We start from the raw sequence: 25,583 nt of genomic DNA on the forward strand, positions 1-25,583 counted from the left end.
TAGGAAGCATTGCTGGCAGGGGGTCACATGCCAGGATGTCTCAGGCATGGTCGGTAACAACAGAGTTAGGAGAGAAGGAGAAGGAGTGCTGGCAGAAGGATGCCTTTTTAGAGAAAAGGACAATACAGAAAATCGCTCCAATCCTGGTACAACAGTCCTGTTTCTTTCTCGTCATTTTTCATTTTGCACTCCATGCTGGGTACCAACAAGTCTCATGAACAGTGTTGTGACTTACACATTACCCCCAGTTTGTCTCTGGGAGACTAGTCCTTAAGTGTGTCTTTGGCTTCATCTCCGAACCATTCTCAGTCCTTCTTTTGGCTTCTGCTAACAAAAGGGGGTTGTTTTCTGAGCCCTTTGGGGGACTCTGTCTCATCAGCCATCACCATTACTGATTTTCCTTCTTTTCTTATCTTTGCCATCTGACCAGACAGTGCTTTGGTGTCTGTCAGATCTTATGTTCTTCAGAGAACATAATTGCTTTTCATTCTTTTTTTTTTCTCTTCCTAACCCACCACACACACTGTTGAGCAGTTGTTTCCTACTGCCCCTCTGTGTGGAAACTGGATTATTAAATTTTTTGTCATTGCTGTAATTGAAGTGCCCACATTTCAATTTGTGCTGGGCGCGCTCCTCAGAATTTAACTGGAGAAGACAGAGAGAGAAGCTGGAGGGGAGATGGTCATGAAAGAGACAAGCCTTTTATTTTCATAATGGCTTGGAGCGTGCCCTTCCTGAGAGTGGGGAAAGCGGCTACCATGGCAACAGGTTCTAGTTTCCAGGCGGGCTCTAGTGGCACTGGTAGTACCAGAGCCTGGAGGGTGTGAAACAGCCACCAGGAGCAGCAGTGGCCTTTCTAGCAGGAGCTAGAATTAGCAGGCTTGCTTCTAATGAGTGCTGCCATGTCTCATAATTAAGACTATGCTATATATCCATGCTAGGTTGGTGGTAGTTCTGCCTCTGAGCTCTGTAGAAATCTGCCAGATGGCAGAACCACGAGTTGAGGGCACAGGTCTTTAAGCCCCTCTCTGTCCCTAACAGAGAACCCTTCTAGTAGATGCCTGGGTGGGGAGTCTGCTCTGCTCTTGGTGCAGGCATGGTCCCTTCCAGCCCAGGCACGCCATCATTTACCCTCTCCTCCCCAGTTCCTGCATCTCAGGCATGGTGCTTGGTCCTGGCAAACTCTAGTCTGCTTGATCAGGAAACACCAGAGTGTGGGTCTTTTCTGTTAGGTCTTAGAAATGTCACCTCAGTTGTTTTCAAAGGTTCGCCTTCACCAAAGACTTCTCTCTGTGTTAGCTCCCAAACATTTGGAAACTGTACTTTCTTTTTTTTTTTTTTTTTTAACTCTTTCCTAGACTAAGTTCTAATCATAGGGATTTTTTTTTTCTCTCCAAACTCAGAATGCTGATCCTAATAAAACTTGCTCAACAATGCTTAGTTCCGCTAATTGCTGACTTCCTGCTAGACCTTAACTTAAAAGATCTGAAACATCAGATTCCGTAGTCACAGCAAATTCCAAAAGGAGAAATAAAACTAAGTCCACACAAATATGCATCCCAGAGAACCTGCAGAACACTCTAGACACAGACAAAAAATCTGTAAAGAATCCTTGAGTAATAAACAAGAGCCCAAGAGCCATGGCTGACAATTAAAGGTTGACCTTTAGGACTTGGTGGCCTGGTTACACTGCATGCCTCTTGCATCGCTCACCCAGGCTCCAGAGAGACAGGCTCTTTCAGTGAGCAGGGCACAGAATACCAGAGCAGAAAGCCTGGTTTCTTATCAAGGCTAGCTTCACTAGTAACATCCTTGCCATGTACTCATCACCCCTGCCTCGTTGAAGCTTCTGCTTAAATTTGTTCCAAAAATTGAAGTGTAGTTAATATACAGTGTTGTGTTAGATTCAAGTGTACATCAGAGTGACTCAGTAATACATGGATGTTCAGCTATACATATATATCTGCACAGCTATATAGATCTCTTTCAGACTCTTTTCCAGTATGGGTTATTACCTATACAGTATAGCTCCCATACTGTGCTGAATGCTGAATGATACATTTGTATCATTTTTTAGATTACACATATAAGTGATATCATAGGATATTTGTCTTCGTGTGACTGACTTTACTTAGTATGATAATCTGCAGGTCCATCCATGTTATAGCAAATGGCATTATTTCATTCTTTGTTATGGCTGAGTCATGTTCCAGTGTATATATGTACCACATCTTCTTTATGCATTCTTAAATGTCAGTGGACATTTAGGTTAGTTTTATAGTGTATAGTCTTACATTTAGGTCTTTAATCCATCTTGAGTTTATTTTTGTGCATGGTGTGAGAGAATGTTATAAGTTCATTCTTTTACATGTAGTTGTCCAGTTTTCCAGCACCATTTATTGAAGAAGCTATCTTTTCTCCATTGTATATTCTTTGTCATAGATTAACTGACCATAAGAGCATGGGTTTATTTCTGGGCTTTCTAGCCAGTTCCATTGGTCTATTTGTCTATTTTTGTGCCCACACCATACTGTTTTTATGACTGTAGCTTTGTAGTAAAGTCTGAAGTCTAGGAGTTTGATTCCTCCAGCTCCATTTTCCTTTCTCAAGGTTGCTTTGACTACTCAGAGTCTTTTGTGTTTCCATACAAATTAAAAAACTTTTTTCTAGTTCTGTGAAAAATGCCATTGGTAATTTGATAGGGATTGCACTGAATCTGTAGATTGCCTGGGGTAGTATAGTCATTTTGACAATATTGATTCTTCCAATACCAGAGCATGGTGTGTCTTTCCATCCGTTTATGTCATCTTCAGTTTCTTTCTTCAGTTTCTTTCCTCAGTGTCTTACAGTTTTCAGAATACAGGTCTTTTGTGTCTTTAGGTAGGTTTATTCCTAGGTATTTTATTCTCTTTGATGCTTTGGTAAATGGAATTGTTTCCTTGATTTCTCTTTCTGATTTTTCATTGTTAGGGCATAGAAATGCAAACAGATTTCTGTGTATTGCTTGTGTCAAGCAACTTTACTGGTTTCATTGATGAACGCTAGTATTTTTCTTTAGGATTTTCTTTGTATAGCATCATGTCCTCTGCAAATAATGACAGTTTTAATTATTTTCCAATTTGAATTCCTTTTATTTCTTTTTCTCCTGTGATTGTTGTGGCTAGGACTGTGTGGCAGCCACAAACATTTGTATGCTGCCTTCCAGGTGTCCTGGTTCTCATTGAGATGGATGGGATATAGTGAAGTCAGTGGGGCTGATATTCTGAAGCTCGAGTTCCCTTCAGGTCCCTTGGCCATCAGCCTGAAAATAACCCACCCATATCATGCCAGGCACTGGACATAAATTGATGACCCAGGCACATGTGGTCTTTATCTGCATGCAGCTTACAGACCAGATGATGGGGAGATTATTTCCTTCCTGTAGAACCCATTTGTACTCCTGCACCAAATACTGAGACAGCATTACCCAGCTTCATAGAGACAGATTTGATATCTCAGTTTCTTTCTTGCCCATTAAATTTCATGAAAGACAGATGAATTATAACTACAGGAATACTTTAATACATATAGAACTGTTTTTATTTTTTAAATATAGAAATAAGGTTCCATCCTTACCTGGTATGTCTTATTTGCCTGATACTTTTGGTTTGCTTTGCTGGAGATTAATTGTTATGTCTGGACTCTTAATAAAAAGTCATTGGGTCAATAAGCATTTGGACAAAATGTGATATAATTAATCAAAGAAATGAAACTTAAAATGTAATAGGCACAATATTGTTTGCTACTAATTAAAAATTTTCAAAATAATATTGCCTAGGGCTCAGAGAAACAGGCATGCTAAAACATTCTAGGTGGAAGTGTAAATTGATGCAGGTCTCCTAAGTGAAAGTTTCATAATACATATTAAATACATAATACATATTATACCCTTCATCCAGAAATTCTGTGAATTTCTTCTAGAAAAAGAAAAATGTGCCAGTATTAAAAACAACTGAATTGTTCAATAAAAGGGCATTTCTTTGTTTCTTTCTTCTTCTTCTTCTTTTTTTTTTTTTTTTTTTGCTTTTTTGGGCAAGCCACATTTGCAGCATATGGAAGTTCCCAGGCTAGGGGTTGAACCCAAGCTACAGCTGGCCTACACCATGGTCACAGCGACACGGGATCTGAGCTGCATCTGAGACCTACACCACAGTTCACAGCAACGCCGGATCCTTAACCCACTGAGCGAGGCCAGGGATCGAACCTGCATCCTCATGGATCCTAACTGGATTCGTTAACTGCTGAGTCACAAAGGGAACTTCCTAAAAGGGGATTTCTTAAATAAATTATGGAATATCCATATGATAGAATACTATACAACTGTAAACATTTTGAGCGAGACAGTGGGTGATATTTGAAAAATTGATAATAAAGCAACAAAAACAAGTTATAAAACTACATTCATACACTACGATTTCAGGTTGTTTTAAGATACACATGAGTGTCCATGTATGTGTATGTGCTTAAGGAGAGCATAGGACAAACCATGTAAACCTTCAAAAAAATTTAGTTATTTCTGATTGGTGGAATTATGGGCGATCTTTATTTCTTTGTGTTTTTCTGTCTTTTTCAATTATTCCGCAATGGATATTTTTCACTTAAAATACAAAAAATTCAGGGGCAGGGACACGTGCCTTGGTTTTTTTTCCCCCTGATGGTAACACCAAGAGAAGGAATAATGGATAGCTGTTTTTAAGTGGCCATTACACCTTAAAGACCAAACTGATAGCTAATGACATTTACTGATCCCATCTTAGGAGAGACAGAAGCATTTTATTTCATAAGTAACACACTCTCTGTCTGTGCTGGGCCAGGGAGATCATACGTGGGAGTGCATGTATTTAAGGCCGTGGACACCCAGATAGGCTTGTGTGTGTGTGTGTGTGTGTGTGTGTGTGTGTGTGTGTGTGTGTGTGTGTGTGTAGGCAAGTGTAATAGCCTCACAGAGCCGTGGTCTTTATAGGAGTTGCATAAATTTGCATGTCGAAAGATGCTGCCTGTGCTGGGCTGACTACTGTCGTTCGCACTCCTGACTTATGGCCACATGTGCTCTCATTTGACACCCCTGGTGCAACTGACTGCAGGCATCCTGTCTTCAGTGGGTCACAAGTCTGAAGAACTTTCAGTTGTGCTGGAGCTTTCTGAGACAGTCAGGTCTAGAACTGATGCACGCATTTCTTCTTTGTTTTCTTTTTCTTTACAGCCACCACCACTGCATGTGGAGTTCCTGGGCCAGGGCTCAGGTCTGAGCCACAGTTGCGACCTAAGCTGCAGCTGCAGCAACGCCAGATCCTTAACCCACTGTGCTGGGCAAGGGATCAGACCTGCGTCCCAGTGCTCCCAAGATGCCGCTGATCCTGTTGCACCACAGTGGGAACTCCACAGCCACTATTTCTCTTTTTTATTAAAAAAAACTTTTTGCATATTTCTTTCTTTTTGTAATGATTTTTATTTTTTCCATTATATTTGGTTGACAGTGTTCTGTCAATTTTCTACTGTACAGCAAAGTGACCCAGTCTCTCTCTCTCTCTCTCACACACACACACATATACGTATTTTTCCCACATTATCCTCCATCATTCTCCATCACAAGTGACTAGATATCATTCCCAGTGTTATACATCATTATTTCTTGAAGCCACTTGCTGTTTGTTTTTTTTTTTTTAAGCACTGGTTTTTATCTTGCGGCACCAGTTCGTGGAGAGGACTATTTTGGTGAGTGCGAGTACGAGTGATTTTTTTCTGACGTCTATTTTGCGAACTCCCTCTCGGTCCTGACCTTCTGTAGAGTCTGTAGAGTAGCAGGCCTCCCTGATCCTTGATCTTGTATCCTCTCAGGTTTTCCAGATCCACCAGCTCTTTCTGAAGAGCTCCTCTTTGATTTATTTCTGCCTGTGTTAAGTGATTACTTAGCTGTTTATGTCACCCAGCCGCATGCTGGCCTGTGTCACCAGGACTGTGGTGTGGTTCTCCCCTTCCATGTAAATTTCCAGAAGGTGGAGCGTTTCTTCCGTTTGCAAGACTGAGCAGCAGATCTGTTAGAGACACAGTTTTAGGAGTCGTTTCCGTACTGGGTTGAGGCCAGAGAGGTTGATGGGTGGGATGAGCTGCTGAAAGCACAGGGCGGGGTCCTCGTTGTGTGGGAAACCGGGGGGGGGGGGGGGGGGGGGCAAGGATCCCCCTGCTTCCACTTGCGCTAAACAGCTGTCAACACAGACTTGGGAATTCCTGTGGAAAAGGAAGCAAACGCACCTAGACTATCATTTTTAAGGAGCTCTCAGGCAGGCACTGATGTTTGTGGTTGAAGATGAGACTTGGTACCTGCCTGTGTGTTTGCACATGTGCGCTGCCGCCTCCTCTCTGTCTACTGGATGGACTCCTGGATGAACCGGCACGGCTCACACATCTCCCCCTTAGCACGAGGCCTTCCGCAACCTGCCCCAGTGGGGCCTCCTCCCTGGTTCTTAGCACACGCTCCTGTTTCATGTCTTCTTGCCACTTTCACCGTCAGACCGTCTCACTGATGGGTTTGTGTACTGTCTCCCTTCCTGTGAAAGCAGGGATCTCGCCCGACAGGGTCACTGCTGCAGCCCAGTGCCAGGAAGCGGTGTGGAATCTCACGTGTGTTGAGTCATAGTTGGGTATGAGCGGACATGGTTTGTGTAGGAGCCTGCAGAAGACAGGCGAGCTGGAGCCGAGACGGAGGGCGAAATGGCATGGCCGGAGATGGGAGAGATGGGGGGGTCAAATCGTGTGGGTGACCATGAGGGGCTTGGAGTCACTTGAGGACCCTATGTTCATTAGGTTGTTTCCTCTCGAGAGGTTTACACATACCCAGGTTGGTCTGCTAAAGTCACTTCTTGATGGCATTTCTCCTGGGGCTTGTGTGCCACTGTGGCCTTGAGTGTGTCTTTACCTGCACTTCATTCTCTTCCTACCTGCTCTGGCAGCCACGAGGCATCCTTCACCCACCTTTGCCCCTGCAGAGCAAGGTGACAAGAGCTAAGGTATCAGGCTTTGATGGCTACACAATTGGAAGCATTCCTGAAGCGCATTATCAAACGCCTTGACTTCCCCGTTGAAAAGTCTCGGGGTCGAGCTTTGCAAATGATACCTTCCAAGAGCCTGAAGGACGGGGGTCAGGGCCCAGATCTCTGCTTCACTGTTTGAATCATTCATGTCTGTGTTTCCAGACACTACCGGCTATTTTCTGACTAATGATATGTTGGTTTTCGCACATCGGATCTGCAATTCCTGTTTGTCGACACCGCAGTTTGTTTGATAATTTGCTCCCAAAGTAGTAGAATTCAGTGAGTCTCCAGTTTTGTGCTTCCTCGGGAGGAGGACAAATCAGGTTTTGCCTGGCATGCCTTGAAGTAAGAACACGACTGGCATGATTCCCTGATGAATCTATTTTTGTGGTTACAGCTCTAAACAACAGAAGGGTGTCTTCACTCTTATTCGAGCGTGCGCCATTGTATATATATAAACACAATTATTTGCTATGTATAGATGAATAAGATGAGCTGCTGTTGACTTATTTAGGCTTAAGCTTACATTGAAATTTTAGACACTTGGTGTTGAATTTCTATTCTCATAACCATGGAAGCCATTTCAAACTCTCCATGCACTCTTTGAGTATAATTTAATTACAGCATCTCTTCTTGATAAATGACCATGTGAAAAAGAAAGAGACTTTAGGAGATAACAGTGTAGACGCAGCAAGGAGCTAGGAGATGTTGGCACAGAACTTCATGAGCGGGGAGACGTACGGAGGTGTACTCACGCAGACTCTTTTCCAATTTTTGTGGGTTGTGAAACACTTGTGGTTTTTTTTTTTTTTTTTAGAGAAATTCTATTCCTTAGTAGCATCAGACATGTGAACGTATATATAATGTTGGTGTCCTCCTCACATAGCTCGTCACGGACGTCTGGGATCTGGGATTTCGTCTTTCTTGGTTAGTATTAACTGCCCCCCTGAACGTTTCCACAGGGTGTCAGCTCTTGCTTATGAAGAGCGATGAACTTGAAATAGCTGTTTTCTGTATGAATTTCCTATTCACATGTGATTCAGACGTTCCTTGACAGCACATGTAGGTTTATAAAGTCCAGTCATTTCGGTACACCGGCCCTTGAAATAAAGCCGGCTCTTTCAGCATAAGCCTTTCAGTCTGTTGCAGACTCATGCCGAAGAGCGCAAATTTTTTATCTGCTGTCTTTTTGAGGTGATGCCTTTTTGGCATCTTTCAAAAATAGGCCAGTCAGATGGGTTGTTCGCTGGTTTAAAAAATCTTCATGAAAAGAGAACGATTAGCCAGCGTGTCTGCGTGGGCCTGTGTTTGCATGTATGCATGCGTCTCTCTCTCTCTCAATCTGCCAGTTTCTCTCTCTCCCGTTACCTTTCTCATAATCGTGTCAGTGGATTTGGAATCTTGATGCTGCTTCCAGAGAGGATTATGGTCATTTCACTGAAGCAGCAAGCAGGCTCACATTTCATGGAAAGCGAGGAGCCCTGACTGCTCGTCTCAGCGTCTCCCTTAGAGGAGCTGAGCGACGCGGTAAAGGGCCCGCCCTTTAACCTTGAGTGTAGCTCCTTTTGTCCCTGACCTTTCCTCTGTCACACAGGTGTCGTCATAAGGATTTGCTACTTGAATTAATGAGAGGTTGTTAAGATGGGCAGCGCTTCATGATGTGTTTGAGATCAGTGCTGGCTGTAGGTGACTGCTCCCTAGGTCCAGGTACCACTCACCTGGAGACTGCTACTTCGGGCCTGCAGTTCGTTGGCTAGACATTGTGTTCCTTCACCCTCCTCCCAGAGAAGTGGGGGAAAGGCTCAGCACAGCGGCTCGGGGGAGAGTGTGGCACAACCTCAGAGACTGGCCCCAGTAACACAGACATCGGTGCCGAGGCAAGCACCTCGCACATTTCAGTTACGTGAATGAGTGTGAAGGGTGCCGGGTTCCGATCATCACTTGTCCTGAATTCTCGCGCTGGGCTTGATGCTAGTTGGTGAGGTTCTATCTCTTGTGCCCCTGGCATTGGGCCACTTAAGTCTTAGTCGTTGAGACCTTTCCGAGGCTACAGAGAGGCATAACTAATACGATGGCATCCGTCTGATTAGAAGTTTCTCCTGGCCTTTCATCCCACTGAGCGGAGAGGGAAGCTCTTGCCGCAGCCTGCAAAGTCCTACTGGATTCCCCTGGCTGGTACCCGACTTCTCCTGAGAGCTTCCCCTTCACTCGCTCTTGACAGGTATGCTGGCTTTCGCTGGGGTTGCCTCCTCGGTGACACCTTCCTTCAGCACCATGCCTAAAACTGCCAGCTGTCCCCCAGCGCTCCCCTCCCACCATAGATTTTATTTGCTTATTGTCTGTCCAACCCCAAAAGAATGTAAGTTTTTAAAGCAGGGAATGGGGGGGGGGGCGCTGTCTGTCTTATTTACAGACAGATGTAAGCCCAGCACGTAAAAGCAATCCCTGGCACATAATGGGCTCTGGGAGATATTTGCTAATTGAGAAATAGATGACGAACTGTTGGCCTCTGTGCTGAGTCATCTTTGCACCTCCTTTCTTGGGTAGACAGTCCAAAGCCCCCTTCTCCAGGGCCTGCCTTTGAGGAAAGTGCTCCCCTCCAGGTGACAGGCTGAGCCATTGAAGGAAGTGACACGAGCAGCAGGAGCAGATGCATTTGCAGTGCATGGTGACATCAGATTGGCGCATACAAGGGCAACTCTTCAGCCTCCTCTGTGCTCCAGTGTCTCACTCTACCTTGGAGAACATGAGCCTCAAAATAAATTAGTCAGTGAGGATACACGTGAAAGGACTTTAAAAAGACTGTAAAATGCTTTGAGCATGATAATTACACTGGACTGTAGAATGGACTCTTACACAGTTTGAAATAGTTAAGTAATTTTCCAGGAAGCCGGCTTCCCCAGGCCAGCTTCTCTGCAGGTCCCTCTGTATGTGAGCAGCGTGCTTCCCCATCTGGGCCTGTGGACAGGGTCCAAGAATACAGCTACAGTCCAGAGTCTGAACCAGCCAGGATCAGAGCCGGGAAAAAGCTCGTCCATGAACCCCTAGGTGGAAGGGCTGTGCCTTCCACGTACACAAAACTATTCAAATACCAAGTCGCTGAGGCCGCGTAGGGCAAATAGAATTCAAGTTGGCCTTCTGTGTGTCTCTAAATGACTGTGACTAATTTAGGAAAACGAGGCGGCTTAGCAGCAAAAGTATAATTCTTGTTGTTAATGAAACCTGGCCTGTCCCGGAGAGGGCCAATAATTCCCATGGCCCAGATTAGTTTTCTCCCCGTAGAAAAGCTTCGGGATTTTATACGGTTGGTGAGCAGAGGTGAACCTAGTATCCTTGTTTGCTTTCCAAACATCCTTTTAAAAATAATCTGGTTCTCCTTTTATCCATGTTCTCTTTAAGGCGAGGCTACATAGAAAAGGAAAGAGGCAAGAGAAATACAATGGCAGGTTATATACCATATGTTTCTCACACGTGTTTATGTGTGCTTGCACTCACACACGCACGCGTGAGTACGCGCACACACACTGCATGGCACCAGAGCATTTAGGAGCAGTAGCTCTGGAATCAGAATGCAGACTGCCTGGCATCAGATTCCAGCCCTATCACTTACACAGCATGGGACCCTGGACAAATTTCTGGGTTTTCTGAGCCTTCGCGTCTTCTCGGAGGACAGTGATGGAACTTACCTCACACGGTTCCTGGAAAGGTCAAATGAGGCCATCAGCTCGCAGTAAGCGCTCAGTCAGTGTCCGTTGCTGCTACTGTCAGTGCTGATCTTAATAGTCCAAGGCAGGAAGAAAATAAAGGGATTTCAGAAAGGAAAGGTGCGAGGCGGGAGGCACTACTCTCGCGGGTTTAAGTGCTTTGGAAAAAGGCTGGTATAATACCGTGCGTGGATGCTGTATTTTGCATTGCAGATTAGATCACTCAGCGTAAGAAGGATGAGTAGAGCCCATGTGTATTTCCTGGCCTTCATACCTTCCATGTTGGCATGTGGCCAAGGAGAGCCACCTGGTTTGTTACGTGCTGTTAGTGTCGGGGTGAGGCTCCTCCTCCGACTGTTGTCCCCCACCAGTAGATGACAGGAAAGTTCAAACCGGGCATTTGGTGCCCCTGAGCCTCAATAGCCTTAGAGGAAGGTGGCTTCCCGAAGCTTGCACGTGGTTCTTCCCCCACCCCATCACCTGATAAGGGCACACACTGCTGGGCCCTGGGGATGAGGGAGTGAGGAAAGCTAATGCCACCCCAGTTTTCCTGGAGCTTCTAGTGAGTGGAAGAGACACATAGTGACACTTCTGTGGTTAATGACTTAATTCACTAAGTGTCGGAAGGAGGATTGAGGAGTTAGAGTTGGAAGGAGGTGCCCGACCTGGTGTGGGGTGTCCACAAAGACCTCTTTGGGAAGTGAGTGGTACTTAACCAGGGAGGTAGATCAAGAGGGGCTGCAGCGCTCCCCTGGGGGGAAGGGGGCAGGATTCAGCATTAGGAAGGAAGGCCCCCAGGCCTAAGACAGTTTTAGCCCAGAGATCCATGGACCAAGGGGGGCACAGTGGAGAAGGATCCAAGAGATCAGTGGATCCTGTGGGATCTTACAGTCCAAGACTTTTCAACTTGGAATTGAAAAAACAGGAGTCTTGGGTGGGTTTAAACAGGTAGTGGCCTTGGATTGGAGGAGACCCGAGTGGAAATCGAGCTGGGTGCATGCTCAGATTTGGGAACAATCTCCACTTGAGACTACAAGCCATAGGCAAAGAGGTACCCTGACTTTGCTGCATTCACCCAAATCCTTTTTCCTTTGCTCTGAAGAATTGTCAGCACCCAGTAGGTGTTCAAACTGATGTATGTGATATTTAACATCTTAGCCATGTGAAATACAGTTTATACATTTCCCCGGAAGTGGAGGAGACGTGGATTTACAGAGCTTTGAGTCACTTGATGAAAGCAGAGCAGCCCGCAGGGCGCATGGGCAGCTGTGATGGTCTTTCGGGGGCTCGGGAAACCATTTGTTGGGCCCTTCCTCCTTTTTTCCCTTTCAATTCCTTCTTCTCTCCCGATCTTGGAGTGTTCACTCTTTCAGGAGGAGAAAGCATCTCTCTGACTCTGCCAGCGAGCTACAAATGGAGTGAGTATTTGAGGGGTATTTCCGCATTTTCACGTTTTTGTGAAGCACGAAGCCGTTTTCGCTGCAGGCAGGGAGGAGCAATGGCACTTGGTCAGGTATTCCTCTCACAGGCGTACGGGCTTTTTTGCCCCCTTCTTCCAGTTGCGTCGTTTAGGTGGTGAGGGAGGGAGCACCTTTTTCTGCCACATGCTCAAGCATGTAACTGCTCTCTCTTCACTTTTGGCTGGATTTTCTGGGGGAAAAGAATGCCTCTTTGAGCCCAGCTGAATTGATCCTGAGTTGTGCGGGAGCCGCAGGGTGCTGAGGTGAAGGTTGTGGGCGCTGCAGCTGCACTGAATCCCTTTCCTGGCTCTGCCCCTCATTAGCTGTGTGACCTCAGGCAGATGACTTGACTTCTCTGCGCTTCTGCTTCCTCATCTGTGAGACGACAGTGAGAGTCTTACCTTCTTGTCTCAAGACAGTCTCTGGAAGATGACACTACATAAAAGTGCCCATCAGCTGCCCTCACGCAGTGACTCAGAGCTTCAAGCCTGGCTCTAACCGGAAAGCCCGCCCCAGAGAGATATTGAATATGGTTGGTGAGCGTGACCCCAGTTGGTACACAGAAAAATTGACTTTAAACTCTCATTCTGGTGCCAGCCATTGGACAGCCCAGCAAAGCTGTATTTGTGCTCCTGATGGGTGTCTGTGGCAGAGGCCCCTCCACTGGTCCTGTCTCATTAAGTTCAGGTGGTGTCCAGGCAACACACATACACAGTTTGATTCAGCAGAAAACTCACAGCCAGTGGTATTAAGGATCCCCCGCCCTGTTCCCTCCTATGTGCTAAAGATGAATTTGAAACTTGTGGAAGGAACCACACTGACAGCCCTGGAAACCCAGCTTGCCTTGGGACGCCACAAAAAAAGGAGCGTCTTGGCACAGGGCGTGGAGCTTCTTGGGTAGGACAAGTGCTGTTCTCTGCAGCTCGAGTGCCCACCCATTCAACCACTTTCAGAACTGGTAACCCTGGGCCTGCCCAGTACCTGCCTGGGTGCTGCAGAAAATGCCCCCCGGGGTTCCTGATCCGGCCCCGCCCTGAGCCACTCATGAGCAGGGGTGCAGTCGCTGTCAAAGGGGCCCTGGGGTTGACCGCGCACATCTTCACTCAGAGGAGAGAGCTCTGTGTGGCTTCTTGTCAGAGGAGTGTTGAGAGCCGGGCTCTGGATGGTGAGGGCAGGGCTTGCTGGGCAGGCCGGGGGCACGTTGGTGCCTGGGAAGGCAACGTTTGTGTGGTGGCCTTGCAATAGCGTCTTGTGAGGCTCTCAGCCTGTCCTGCCAGAGATGCTTATAGGGAAGGGGTGGGAAAAAGGAACCGTTTTGAATTTTTCTATAGACTTTCATTATAAAATTTATAGAAAATAGAGATTTTCTATATTTATAGATTTCTAGAAAATACAGATTTTATAGAAAATATGGATTTTCGATCCTTAGAGATTTCTGGAAAATAGAGATTTTCGAAAAGCATTTCATAATTTTTAAAAAGGAAGAAACTAAAGCAAAGAATAACCAGAGGAAAAATACGGATAGCTGGGGTAGGGTAGCAGAAGCCTTCAGATACAGGTGGTTAGGCTTCTTGTCCCAGGCAGAAGCAGGCCCCCTTAGCAGGATCCCTGGTAACACCACCAACTCACAGGGCGACTTGAAATGGGCACTTGTTGCTACTTCCACCGCTGTCATCCCCACACCTTGACCGCCACCGTGGACAATACCGGCTGTCATTTACTAAGGCATTGTTTCAGGCCAGGAGATGTACTCACCTGATCCTGCTTAATCCGCCTTCACCTTTATGAGGTGGATATGATGGCTCCTGTGTTACAGGTGTAAAAAGGGGTTTAGCGAAGCCAGGTGACCTGCCTCCTGTCATCCAGCTGGGAGTCTCTGTCTGTCTGACTCCACCCACATGCTGTACTGTGGTCCTTGGCCTTTCCCCCCCATGTTTGTAAAGTTGGAGATGACGCTTGGACTTCTCATAGCCCTGGCATGGCACTTCTAAGTCAGGATGCAAGAGTGGCTTGCGACATTGATTTAGGAGGCCGATAAATGGAGAGACTAGAATCAAAAATAACAGAACCTACCACACTTACTGTTTCTGAAGCTTGTGTTTCGGACAGGCATGTGTGTATGTGTGTGCCTCTCTCTCTGCGTGCATGTATGTACTACCAAGATGCTATGCGGGGAAATGGATTTCCATCCATGAGTCATTGTCAGAACACTTGAGAACTGCTATCCTAGACCCGTTATATGCGGTTCAAACAAACATAAAAAACTGTCTAAAACACCTGGCAAGTCTAGTTGTCTTCCTGGGCACTGGGAGCTGAAGCGGGCAAATGAGAGGTACAGGTTGCTGTGCTGTTGCTGTGCTGTGACTCCACCCAGCCAGTCCATCTCAGATCGTGCTCATCGGTCACCACTGCTGTGTCCAGTGGAGCCAGGACTCAGCTTGGACGTTCCTTGAAGCAGCACTGCAGACCTCAAGGGGCAACCTGTCTGCAAACCTAGCAAGAGGCCTAGGTATCGTTGAAGTCCAGTCTGTGGTGGTTCATTTATTTATGTATTTATTTTGTCTTTTTAGGGCACACCCACAGCATATGGAGGTTCCCAGGCTAGGGGTTGAATTGGAGCTGTTGCCACCGGCCTATGCCACTGCCACAGCAATGCCAGATGCGAGCCACGTCTGCAACCTACACCACAGCTCACAGCAACGCTGGATCCTTAACCCACTGAGCGAGGCCAGGGATCGAACCTGTGTCCTCATGGTTCCTAGTCGAATTCTTTTCCGCTGTGCCACGATGGGAACTCCTTTTTTTTTTTTTTGTCCAGGACCCGCCCGTGATCTCAAGTACTGCCCAGTCCTCCTGGAGCTCTGACTCTCATTTAACCACTAGGAAAACAGATGTGATCCCAGGACAGCCTGGGTGGCTCTGCATTACAGGCCCCAAAAGAGTTGGCTCTGTCCCCTCCCCTCATGGTACTGCCCCCCCCCCACCCTCTTCATCTGGAAGCTGTCGACCTCCTTCTGCCTCTCAGAGGGCGTCAGACCACTCCAGAGGCCCCATCCATCTTCCTTTGAAACAAAGGTGGCACGAGGGCCCTTTGCCATGGTCATTTGCCATGGAACCCGCACTTTCCGCATTACCTGTAATTCATGAGGGAGGCGCAGGAACGTGGGGTGCAGATCCCCCGCCAGCTGCTCTGACGGCGTGCCCCTTGGGAGGTGCCCTGCTCTGAGCCGGCAGACTCTTAGAGGTCATGGAAGGAACCAGGCCTTCCCCAGGCTAAAATCGCACGTGGAACTGTTTCCCCGCAACGTGCAAAGGAGGCCTGCGGCACGGGCAGTTGCCTGAGGAGGCGTCACGGAAGAATCCACGTGGACCTAGAAAAGGCACATCCAGGACTCCCACCCTGGAATGTGCCCTGCTGCACGGGGGCCTCGTGTGTGTAGATGCTAAGTCAAGACTCAACATGACATTCTGGTCTGTGTCGGGAAGAGCCCGAGCTGCTCCATTACCAACGGAGAAAGCAGGCTCTCTGTACCTGATAGACCTCACTAATGAATGAGTCCCGTGGCCTTGGCTGGACCAGGCTTCCCAGCGCAGTGCCAGCCTGCCTCCCACCCACGGGTGAATTCATCAAGCCATAATGGATGGCTGGTGCCAGCAGAGGCTGAGGTCTGCGCCTTTCTCTCTGGGCTGCATAACGATCTCAAGCCATTCATAATTCATTCCAGAGTAATGAACATAGCCGGACCAAGTTTGAGCAGTAATAATCGAGTGATAGATCAATTTGTTAATTGAGTGTGCCAAAAGATACTGGGAGGTAGTCATGAAAGGTGCAGCTTTTTTCTCCCAACGTTTCAGAAGACTTAGATCAATGTGGTTTTTTTTTTTTTTTTTTAGGTTCTAAGACAAAATGGATCAAAGGAAATGAATTATGTTGGTTAGCCTCAAGCTTATTTGTGTTCAGAGATGCTTATCCACAATTACCTTACCTTTTTTCCAAATGCCTTTGGTCGTTGGGGCCTGCAAATCAGAGTAATTATGACTCACTCATTAAATCTAAGCATTGGAACCTAGCTCCGGACTTTGGAGAAGGAGGGTGAGATAGTTAAGATCCATTCCCCAAAAATCATTAATAATACCTTGAGGTGTTACCCGTAAGTCGCTGGGTTAAGAGTAACTGTCGTGCGTGTCTACGGCAATTCCCATCGTCTTTGCACACTCACTCCACACTTGTGTTTCACCTGAGCCAGGCCCAGCTCTCAGCGCAGGTGCTACCAACGAAAATAAGCGCCATCTCTATCCTAAGGCAGCAGCCGAGATGTTAATAACATGTAATAAATCCAGGGGCCCACCCTCCTGCCCTCCTTGAGGGCTGGGGGGTTGGGGGAGACAAGACAGAGACTTCAGAAAGGGAGACTTCAGAAGGGAAGAGAGCCCTTTGAGCTGTGCCGTGCAGATCCACGGTTTGCCAAGCAAAGAAAGAAGAGTCAGCGAGTGTTCTAGGGCGAGGAATGACCCAGGAAGAAGAAAGAGGATGGATAGCGGGGTATTGTAATAGCCATCACTATGCGGCATCACCCTTGAGCTGCACAACCATCTCTGGGTTGATGTATTTATTCACCCCCCCCAACCCCCTTTAAAAAAAAAAAAAAAAAAAGATGAGGAGCCCAAAGCTTAAACATGGTGTTCCTTGCCCAGGGAGGGCTTAGAGATGCGTTAGAAAAAGGTCTGCTATTTCACAGGAGTTTGGACTCGGTATTAAAAAGTACGGAGCCTACCGCCAGTTGATGGTCCCCACTGGGGGAACAGTCAGCCGTGGAAGCGTTGCTGACCCCCGCACATGCACTGTGTCCCTCTGTCCCCTCCTAGCAACTCAGGGACGTGTGCGGCTGTCGTCGTTTTCAGTAGAGGACAGTCTTGCGCGGAGCTGCGTCGGAGACAGCAGCTGGTGGTGACAGGCAGGATGCAGCTGAACCCAGAGAGTCCAGCCAGGGAGCCTCCTGAAGAGGCTGTTCTTTCAGTCAGATGAGGGTTGAGAAGCGTGATGCTGTAAAGTGATCATCATCCAAACTCTCTATTTTTGTTTCGGGCTCCAATTAAAAGTGCTTTCATACCTAAAGAGCTTGTTGGTTCATTGACACAAGGGGCTTCTGTGATGGGCGGGCAACGTCGACTGACTTGGCTCCTTCGGGAGGGAAGGGGAAGGGCACGGCATTCACTTCCTGCACAAAGAAGCCCATGTTGAGAGTCCCAGGCTGCCAAGCAGCTTGTAAATACACAGACTTGCTGATGGACGGAGCCCCAGGACCCAAGTCCTTTCCCCCGGCCAGGTAAGACCTTGACCGGCTGGCTTAATGCATTCCAACTGGCAACCGGACGCAGTTCTGGGCTGAATCTGTACATAGATAGCATCAGGAGAGTCAGCTAGAATTCAGAGAGTGTTTGTAAACCCTTCTTACATGGACCAGAAACAGGCTAAGGCATCCGTGGCAGCATCTCCTTTGACAGGTGTCACCCAGCAGTCAGAAAGCAGATTCCCTTCCTGACGGGGCTGTCCCACAGTTAAAGTGTCATAGACCCAGCCACCCCTTTCAGAGGAGGGGTTTTTAAGAAATGAGACCTGTAGCCCTGGAAAATTCAAGAAAAAAAACCCATCTGCTAATAAAACCGGTTAATGTAGTCTTCAGCAAAGGCTCAGGTTCAAACCCAGCACTTAAAGCAATAGAACCTCTTTTCTTCCTACAAAATGCAAATATCCAAGAGAAACAGTGCAGACATTTATAGAATTGTGTGAACAAAATACGCGGTATAAATAGCACTAAATGCTAGGGAGGAACGTCTGTGCAAACGGCCATCTCTGCCCAGTTTCTCTCTAGCTTCTAGTAATGAATAGTTTCCTTCTTCTAACAGGTGATTTAGGAAAGCCCCTAATATTTTTCTAACAATCCTGAATGGTCGTAAGTTTTCACATATTTGTTGTCAAGAGATAATTTGTATGTTTTTATGCACAGGGCAAGCAAATGGACACTGACGTTTTATGACTGTGTTGGGGTGACCTGGGTGTGGAGTTCAGATCTAGGTTTGGGGGAGTTGTTTTGTCTAAAAATACGCGTATGTGTTAGGAGATTGCTTGGACCCAACTGCTACTGACCCTGTGTGTCCCTTAGACCTGGAGTGCACGTGAGAACGTAAACACAGCCATGCCCATGGATATACAGTAGTGCATTTTAATAATTTGTGTGTTTATGCCATACGTTTTACTTAATAGAAGCCGCGTGTCTCATGTGATGGGGCTCGAATACTTTGAGCTGAAAGTGCTCAGATTCCTGACTGAGCTCTACCCATTTCAAAACATGTGGTCTCTTTTGGGCCCGAGTTTGCCAATGCATTCAAGCCGTCCAGTGTTTTTATATTTGCACTAGAAAAAATGCTCATGATCCCGGCGGTTTAAGCAACAGCCAAGTATAAATGTTGTAACTAAGAGGGCTTAGCAGTTACCTGGACTTGCAGAGCTGGGATTCAAATGTGCAAAGGTTCACATTCTGGAAGACAGCTGCTTTGGTTGGTTGCTTGTTTCGGGCAAAATGGAAATTGCACGGGCTGGCATATCCCGAAAGAGCAACATGGCCCGAACCCTGGAGGTTTCTGAACCTTGGGTAGGCAAAACCATGAACAGAAGAGCCTCCCTTTGGACTCCAAGGACATCTGAACGTGTCCCCACGCTTGGCTCCTCCCAGATGCGGAGCCTGAAGAGAGGAAGGGTACAGGCAGCCAGGTGTCTGTTTGCACACTATTGCTCTCACCCGGGCCGTTTCGTTTCCTCCCCCGCAGTGTCGCTAGCAACCACAAGCAGAATCTGATGACCGTGGCCAACCTTGGCGTGGTGTTCGGACCCACGCTGCTGCGTCCTCAGGAGGAGACGGTGGCGGCCATCATGGACATCAAGTTTCAGAACATCGTCGTTGAGATCCTCATTGAAAATCACGAAAAGGTAACCAGTCCGTGTGCCACCCTTGCCCCCTGTGCCCGCAGAACCGACGTCGGGGAAGCTGACTTGGAGCTGGCTTGCAGGGTCGACTCAGGGTCGCCCCGCTGGTGGCTCTTACACTGTGGCGATGGTGACGCAGCTGCTGATGGTGGCAGCGATAGTCATCTTGGGATGGCACAAGTGGCAGCAGTGGTGGTTGTGGTGGCGGCGGCGGTGAGCATGTCTTTGGTGGCAGCCACTGTGCTCAGCACTTTGTATATGTTGTCCTTGTAACCACAGGACAGTCCCGTGAAGGAGGTGCCCCTAAGAGCCCCATTTTGAAAATACCCTTTACCCTTTTTTTTTTTTTTTTTTTTCACTTGGTTGTCTTCTTCTTAGGAAAATTTCTGAGCCTTTTAGTATTCGGAATAGTAAATGGTTTTCATTTGTGTCGCAAATATTTTTCCTAATCTGTAGTTTCCTTCCAGTTTCGTAAGTGGTGTATTGTTTCATACTGTGTGTGTGTGTGTGTGTGTGTGTGTGTGTGTGTGGTCTGTCTTTTCCTTTAGGGCACTGGAGTTTCTGGTCTATCTTTAGAAGCTCTCCCTCACCCCACATAATGTGCTATGTCAACACAGCTGCCCTTAAAGCCTGGGAGAGGGGTCATGAAGCTCCACCCATCTGTCCCATCTCACTTCCTGGTAGCAAATCCCTATGAAGCTTCTCAGAACCTGCAGAGTCCCCCAGGGCACCGTTTGACAGCCAAGGTGCTAAGGTATAAAACTTCCTCCGAAGTGAAACCTTTTGCCCAGAATGCTGCATGAATTGAGCTAGATCGCCTGCCAAGTCAGCGTAACTCTGACCATTGGCCACCCGCGCCAATGGCACGCCACTGCCACCATCCGCCCTCGTCATCTCTCGTCTGTATTTTTATGAGAGCCTCCTAATTTGTTTCCCCGCTCCCACCCTCGAACTGTCTACTCTCCTGGCAGCCACCAGATTTGTTTTCTTTTTAATGTGAGGTCAAATCATATCAGTTGTCTGCTCCAAACTGGCCAGGGGCCTCCCGTTTCACTGAGCTCTCACGGGAACCCAGAGTGTCCCGCACGGTCCCCACCCCTTGGCGACGCCTTCCCTGGCCCCGTGGCACTCAGCACTTTCTAGCACACCATGCGATTTACTTACTGATTACCGTTGTTGTCTTTCTGACCTCTTCTAGAACATTTGGTTCGTGAAAGTAGGGACTTTTTTATGTTTTGTCCTATATTGAGGGCACACGGCTCCTGGGTGTGCACGCAGTACGTGTGTGTTGGATGGATGAATGGGCACTCATGGTAGCCCCCAGAGTGGCCCCCGGTGCCCCTTGTCTGCTGGCATTCACTGTCTTGTGTAGTCCCTTCCAGCGGTGAATGAGGGATCCCAGTGCCATCAGTGGGGACTGATTAGTGAGAACTGCAGAAGCAATGGACGGGGACTTTGAAACCAGGCCCAGGACCTTGCAGCATTTGCCTTGGTTTCTGGGGCAAGTGAGCCATCCTGTAGGGAAGGCCGTCACACAGGCCAGGGGGGAGGAAGAGAGGCTTCTGCCAACGACCGGTCACCCTGCCAGTCGTGTGAGTCGGTCAGTCTGGAAGGGGGTCCTCCAGCCCTGGCTGTGCCTTCAGAGCATGAAGCCACAGCTGGCACCTCAAGTCCAGACTCACAAGAGACAGCCGAGCCAAGCCTCTCCTCAGTTCCCCCGACCCACAGAAAGTGGGGGAGATATTCAGTGTTTTATGCAGAAAGTTTGGGGGGTAATTTGAGCATTGATAACTACTAAAGACCCTCTGAATCTCAACTTGCGCAAAGTAACGGAGGTGTCCTCCCAAACTGCGTAAACAGCATGGCCTCTTTCTCACGTGGGTAACGAAGACATGGGACATCAGACGACATGTCTGAAGACATTCTCCTCCATCCCAGACTTTGGACTTTGTCCCGCCCCTCCCCTCAAATGGAGTAAAACAGGCCGAGGAGAAGAGGATGTCATGTACGATAAACATGGACTTGTGAAAAGGGAGTGGAATCATAGAGCAGCTCGTAACATCGGTTCTCAAAACAATCCACCTGGAGTTAAACCTTTTACCTGCGGGACCCTGAGCGGATGACTTCGCCTGTCCATGTTCTTAAAAGTACTTGCAATACAGAGTAACCTCTGTAACAAATAACCCCACAATTTCAGGGACTCTGTGCGGCAGACCTCTATCTTGTGCTGACCCTCCAGCTTCGTGGGCTGTTCCGAGGGTGGGCTCCTGCCCTGTGACTCAGCAACCCAAGTGCTTTCCATCTCGTGGCTCTGCCTTCTGGTCTGCAGATCCCCGCAGTCAGCCAGTGGGTGAGGAAAGGGAGCGCGTGGAAGACGGGGCAGGAATGCATGGGCCACGCCTAGAGGATGCGGTCCTCCTTTTCTTCCACCTGCCATTGGCCAGAACCCAGTCATGTGACCACAGCTCATGGCACGGGAGGCTGGGAAAGCAACCCAGCTGGGCAGAGCAGAGGGAAGCAGGTTCGAGGACCAGCTCACATTCCTTCTGCTGATGTGTCCTGAGGACAGATAAGGCGATTTATCTACCTAAGGACTCAACCGAGATTCCGGCATGGAGGAAGCAATAAGGGTAAACCGTTGTTTCTAGTGATCTCAGCAGAATTCTCTGAAAATAGAGCCAAGTCCACCTGAGTGTCACATGTGCCCCTTCCTCAAAATGATCCTTTGAAAACGTCAGCTTTCCTTAGACAAAATAATATTCAATGTTGAGATAGATCTCTCAGGAGCAAGCCGTTTATCTTTCACGTCCCTAAGGGGCATATCTGAGCTTACAGCAGGCAGCATCTGATGGTTTTTGGCCTGTAACTGTTTGGTGTCCTTGAGTCTTCCAAGCCAGAACCCATTCGAAAGTAGCTTGATAGAAAAAAGACCAGATACTGCTAATCACAATATTGAAACTTGTGTAAACAAGCAGCCCTCCCGACTTGAGCACAAAATATAGAAATAGAAATGAAATAGGAAATGCATGGCCAGGTCTGCACGTCTCTGGGCAGGAACCGGTGACAGCACTCATCTGGTTTGGTGGGTTACGAATTGTGTTCCTCTCGTGTGTATGTGCCGAGGTACATACACATCAGAAGAGCACGACAGGGCTTCATTCTGGGTTCTTTTTCATGAGTGTTCGCCAGAGAGTGGGATGGACCCCTGTGAGAGTGACGTCCCCGTGTAGCCAGTGCAAGCGTGTGTGAGTTTCAGCCATGTTTTTGCTGGGGTAAGGGCTGCAGCAGAGTCTCTGTCTCCCGTCCCGAGGGAGCTCATGTACCAGCTCGGGATCCGCAATAGGCCATCGTTACATGCAAGAGCTGTGCCTGCTGCTGATTCTGGGAAGGCGGTCTTAATATTCATCATGCTTGGCTTTCTGGTAAACAGCTTAGAATAAGGTAGCTTGGCTTCTTTTCACATGGAGCTTCAGGCCTGGTCCAGCAGATGCTGCCTAAGCTTCCTTTGGCAGCCTGCGATGTCCACCTCAACAGCATCCGTGACGGTGCCCTGAGAGCCCCTGGCTTTCTGGAGCCGATGCTTTGGGTGAATTTGCTGCCAAGAGAATGTACGTTCAGCTGCCAGCAGAGCAGGCTGATGTCTTCAGATGACCACTGTCACCCCCTGTAAATTCTCAATACGCGGGGCTTAGTTAACAGTATTTAACGAGCACTCCCTTGGGCGCGGCTGTAATTTTCTAGCAGCATAAACGCACACACAAATGTCACGAGCGACGGCTTTTCTGACTTCAGTGGCGGACGTTAGATGAAATCCAGAGAGCTCACATGAAGAAATGTTTTCCACCTGTCATTTCATCCTGTCCGCAGCAAGCATTGGGCAGCATGCGCCCTCTTGCGTGCCTTAGATATTCGTCCCGCGCAGTTACCGGCGTAGGATTCTCTTGGGCTGTTAAGAACACTTCATCTAAGAAGTGTACTTGGTGCCTTGGACTAAAAGTGGGAGGGGCCCAGGAATAAGAAGACAGCGCCGAAGGTGGATAAGGAGACGCGGGCATGTGGCCCTTGGAGCCACTCGGAGAGAGGCCGAGGGAGAGAGCGCGCCCGCCGGAAGATGTCTGTTTCACTTCAGAACAAATCATCTCCACAACAGCAGTGACTTTCTTGCTCACCATCCCGTGGACCAGAAACCTGGGGCAGGTGCAGGTGTGTGTTCCGTGTGATCCCTGCTGTGGTGGGTGGGTTTACTGCACCTGGCAGATCCAAGACAGCCTGACTCCAGCTGTCTAGGACCTCGGGGTTAGCTGCTGGCAGGGACGCCCTGCTCCTCCTCCAGGCACCCTCTCTCTGTCCACATGCTCTCTCCTCAGGTAGCCATCGAGGCCAGACTCTCAGAAGGGCACACCCAAAAGCTGCAAGGCCTCTTAAGGCCCAGACCTAGAATAGACTGTGTCACTTCCCCTGTACATTCCTGTTGGTCCAAGCTGGTCCCAAGTCCGGCCAGGTGGAAGGGGCGGGAGGTAGAGCCCACCTCTGGGAGAGAGAAGAGTGTCCTTTCGTTGGGGCCTGCGAGGGCCTGTGTGCGTCTGCCTCCGCAGACCGCCTCCCGGAAGGCCTCCCGCTCCATCACTGGCACGTTTGCACGGAGCTCTTGTGAGGGAAGCCTCCCCTTTCTGATTAGTCATGGCAGCGCCTCAGCAGTCCTTCTGGAAAATGCTCTCCTGTGTCTCCTCAGCTTTGCCATTTGTGTGCAGCCAGGGGGCAGCCAACAGGTTCGGTCCTCGCTGCCCCTGTGGGAGCCTCCGTCTGGAGAGCGAAGCCATCGGGGGCGAAAACTGGAGACACGTCATCGTCTTTCAAGTGGACACGTCAAAGAGAGAGAGTGTGGTCTGCTGTCTAGAAAATGCAGTTTCTTTTCACGTATGGGACATGTTTTTTTCAGGAGAAGGAGAAGGGCTTCCATGGTTTCACTGGCTAAAGCGGGTGGGCTCTTCCTCTCCTCCCACCACCCCGCAGCTTCCTCCTCCTTCCCCGCCTCCCTGCCCTCCTGTCTACCGAGGATTAACACGAGACCTGCAAACAAGGGGTTACCTACCGATGAAAACCGACTCCTCTCTGTGGTCCCTGGCACATTTGCACACCCTCAGGACAGCACCTGTTGGTCTAGAAACACCTGCTGAGCACGTCTTGTCACAGAGAGTCCACCTGTTGCTATTATTTGTCACAGATGCTCAGTTTGGCCAGAGGTCGTCTCTAACCACGTGCTTATTGCCCGGCTGCGGGGCTCCGGAGACTTGCTCCTTCTCCTCCTGCACAGCCCTGGGGAGAAGAGCAGTGTGTGAACAACCGGTACAAAATAGGTACCCCAAAGTGAAGGAAGAGAGGAAAACACCAGAAAAATGGGAATTCTGTGTGGGGCCCATGGTAATTAATGTTTCTCCTTCTGTGTTGGTAATACATACTGGTTTATCTACTCACTTGGTGGTCACGGCTCTTTAATGTAAATAATCTAGCAGTAAGAATAATAATAGCCATAGCTAACTTCTTGGTTTGTTTTTTGGTTTTGTTTTTTTAGGGCCGCACTCATGGCACATGGAGGTTCCCAGGCTAGGAGCGGAATAGGAGCTACAGCTGCCACAGCAACGCTGAATCTGAGCCACGTCTGTGACCTACACCACAGCTCAGGGCAACTTAACCCACTCAGTGAGGCCAGGGATCAAACCCGCAACCTCATGGTTCCTAGTCGGATGCGTTTCTGCTGCGCTGCGACGGGAACTCCAGTAACAGCTAACCTTTTCTTATCGCTTATTGTCCCCAAGGTATTGTGCTGAAGCCACTTGATATTTGTCATGTTACTTAATTTTTGCAGCACTACTACAAGGTCGGCATTTTTAGCTCTCTTTTACATGTTTGAATTTCAAAGTCCAAAGAGTTTAAGAAACAGCTTGTGAGAAGAGGAACCAGGGTTGGACGTAGGACTGCTTTCCCAGCGCAGGCTGTCAGCATTCTTGTTCATCTCTGGCATTTGTTGAGCATCTACTGTTGACCTCAGATAAATAAGACAGGACCTTTCAGTCCCAGGCCCTCCCGTTTTCTCAGGATACAACTAACCATAATACAGGGTGCTGAGTGACCTCCTGTAAGACGAATACCCTGAGGAGAAATCATTTAACTCAGCTTGCGTTGGGCTGTGACGGGTCAATAGAGGCTCTCTAGGCAGAGCGCGAGTAGAGACAGGAGGGTCCGCCTTCCAGAGGAACGTTCATCAGTTGGTCGGCATCACTCCCCTCGTGTGTGTTGAAGTGACGTGGTTGGTTGAGAAAGAACGTGGGGTTTGATGTCCGCACGTGGTTGGCGGTGATGCCAG

The 25,583-nt window shown here is 48.3% G+C and overlaps 1 protein-coding gene across 5 annotated transcripts in view; it reads left to right on the forward strand.

Annotated features, from left to right (window-relative positions):
• The window catches only part of ARHGAP26 (Rho GTPase activating protein 26), a 459,207-nt gene that overhangs the window by 330,694 nt on the left and 102,930 nt on the right, over positions 1–25,583 (forward strand). For all 5 annotated transcript variants that reach the window (XM_047778926.1, XM_047778927.1, XM_047778929.1 and 2 more), the window contains exon 18: positions 19,063–19,222. In XM_047778926.1, the coding sequence (XP_047634882.1) occupies positions 19,063–19,222 (160 nt within the window). The remainder of the gene's footprint in view (positions 1–19,062; positions 19,223–25,583) is intronic.

This window comes from Phacochoerus africanus, chromosome 4, assembly GCF_016906955.1.
Source record: "Phacochoerus africanus isolate WHEZ1 chromosome 4, ROS_Pafr_v1, whole genome shotgun sequence".
Lineage (NCBI taxonomy): Eukaryota > Metazoa > Chordata > Mammalia > Artiodactyla > Suidae > Phacochoerus > Phacochoerus africanus.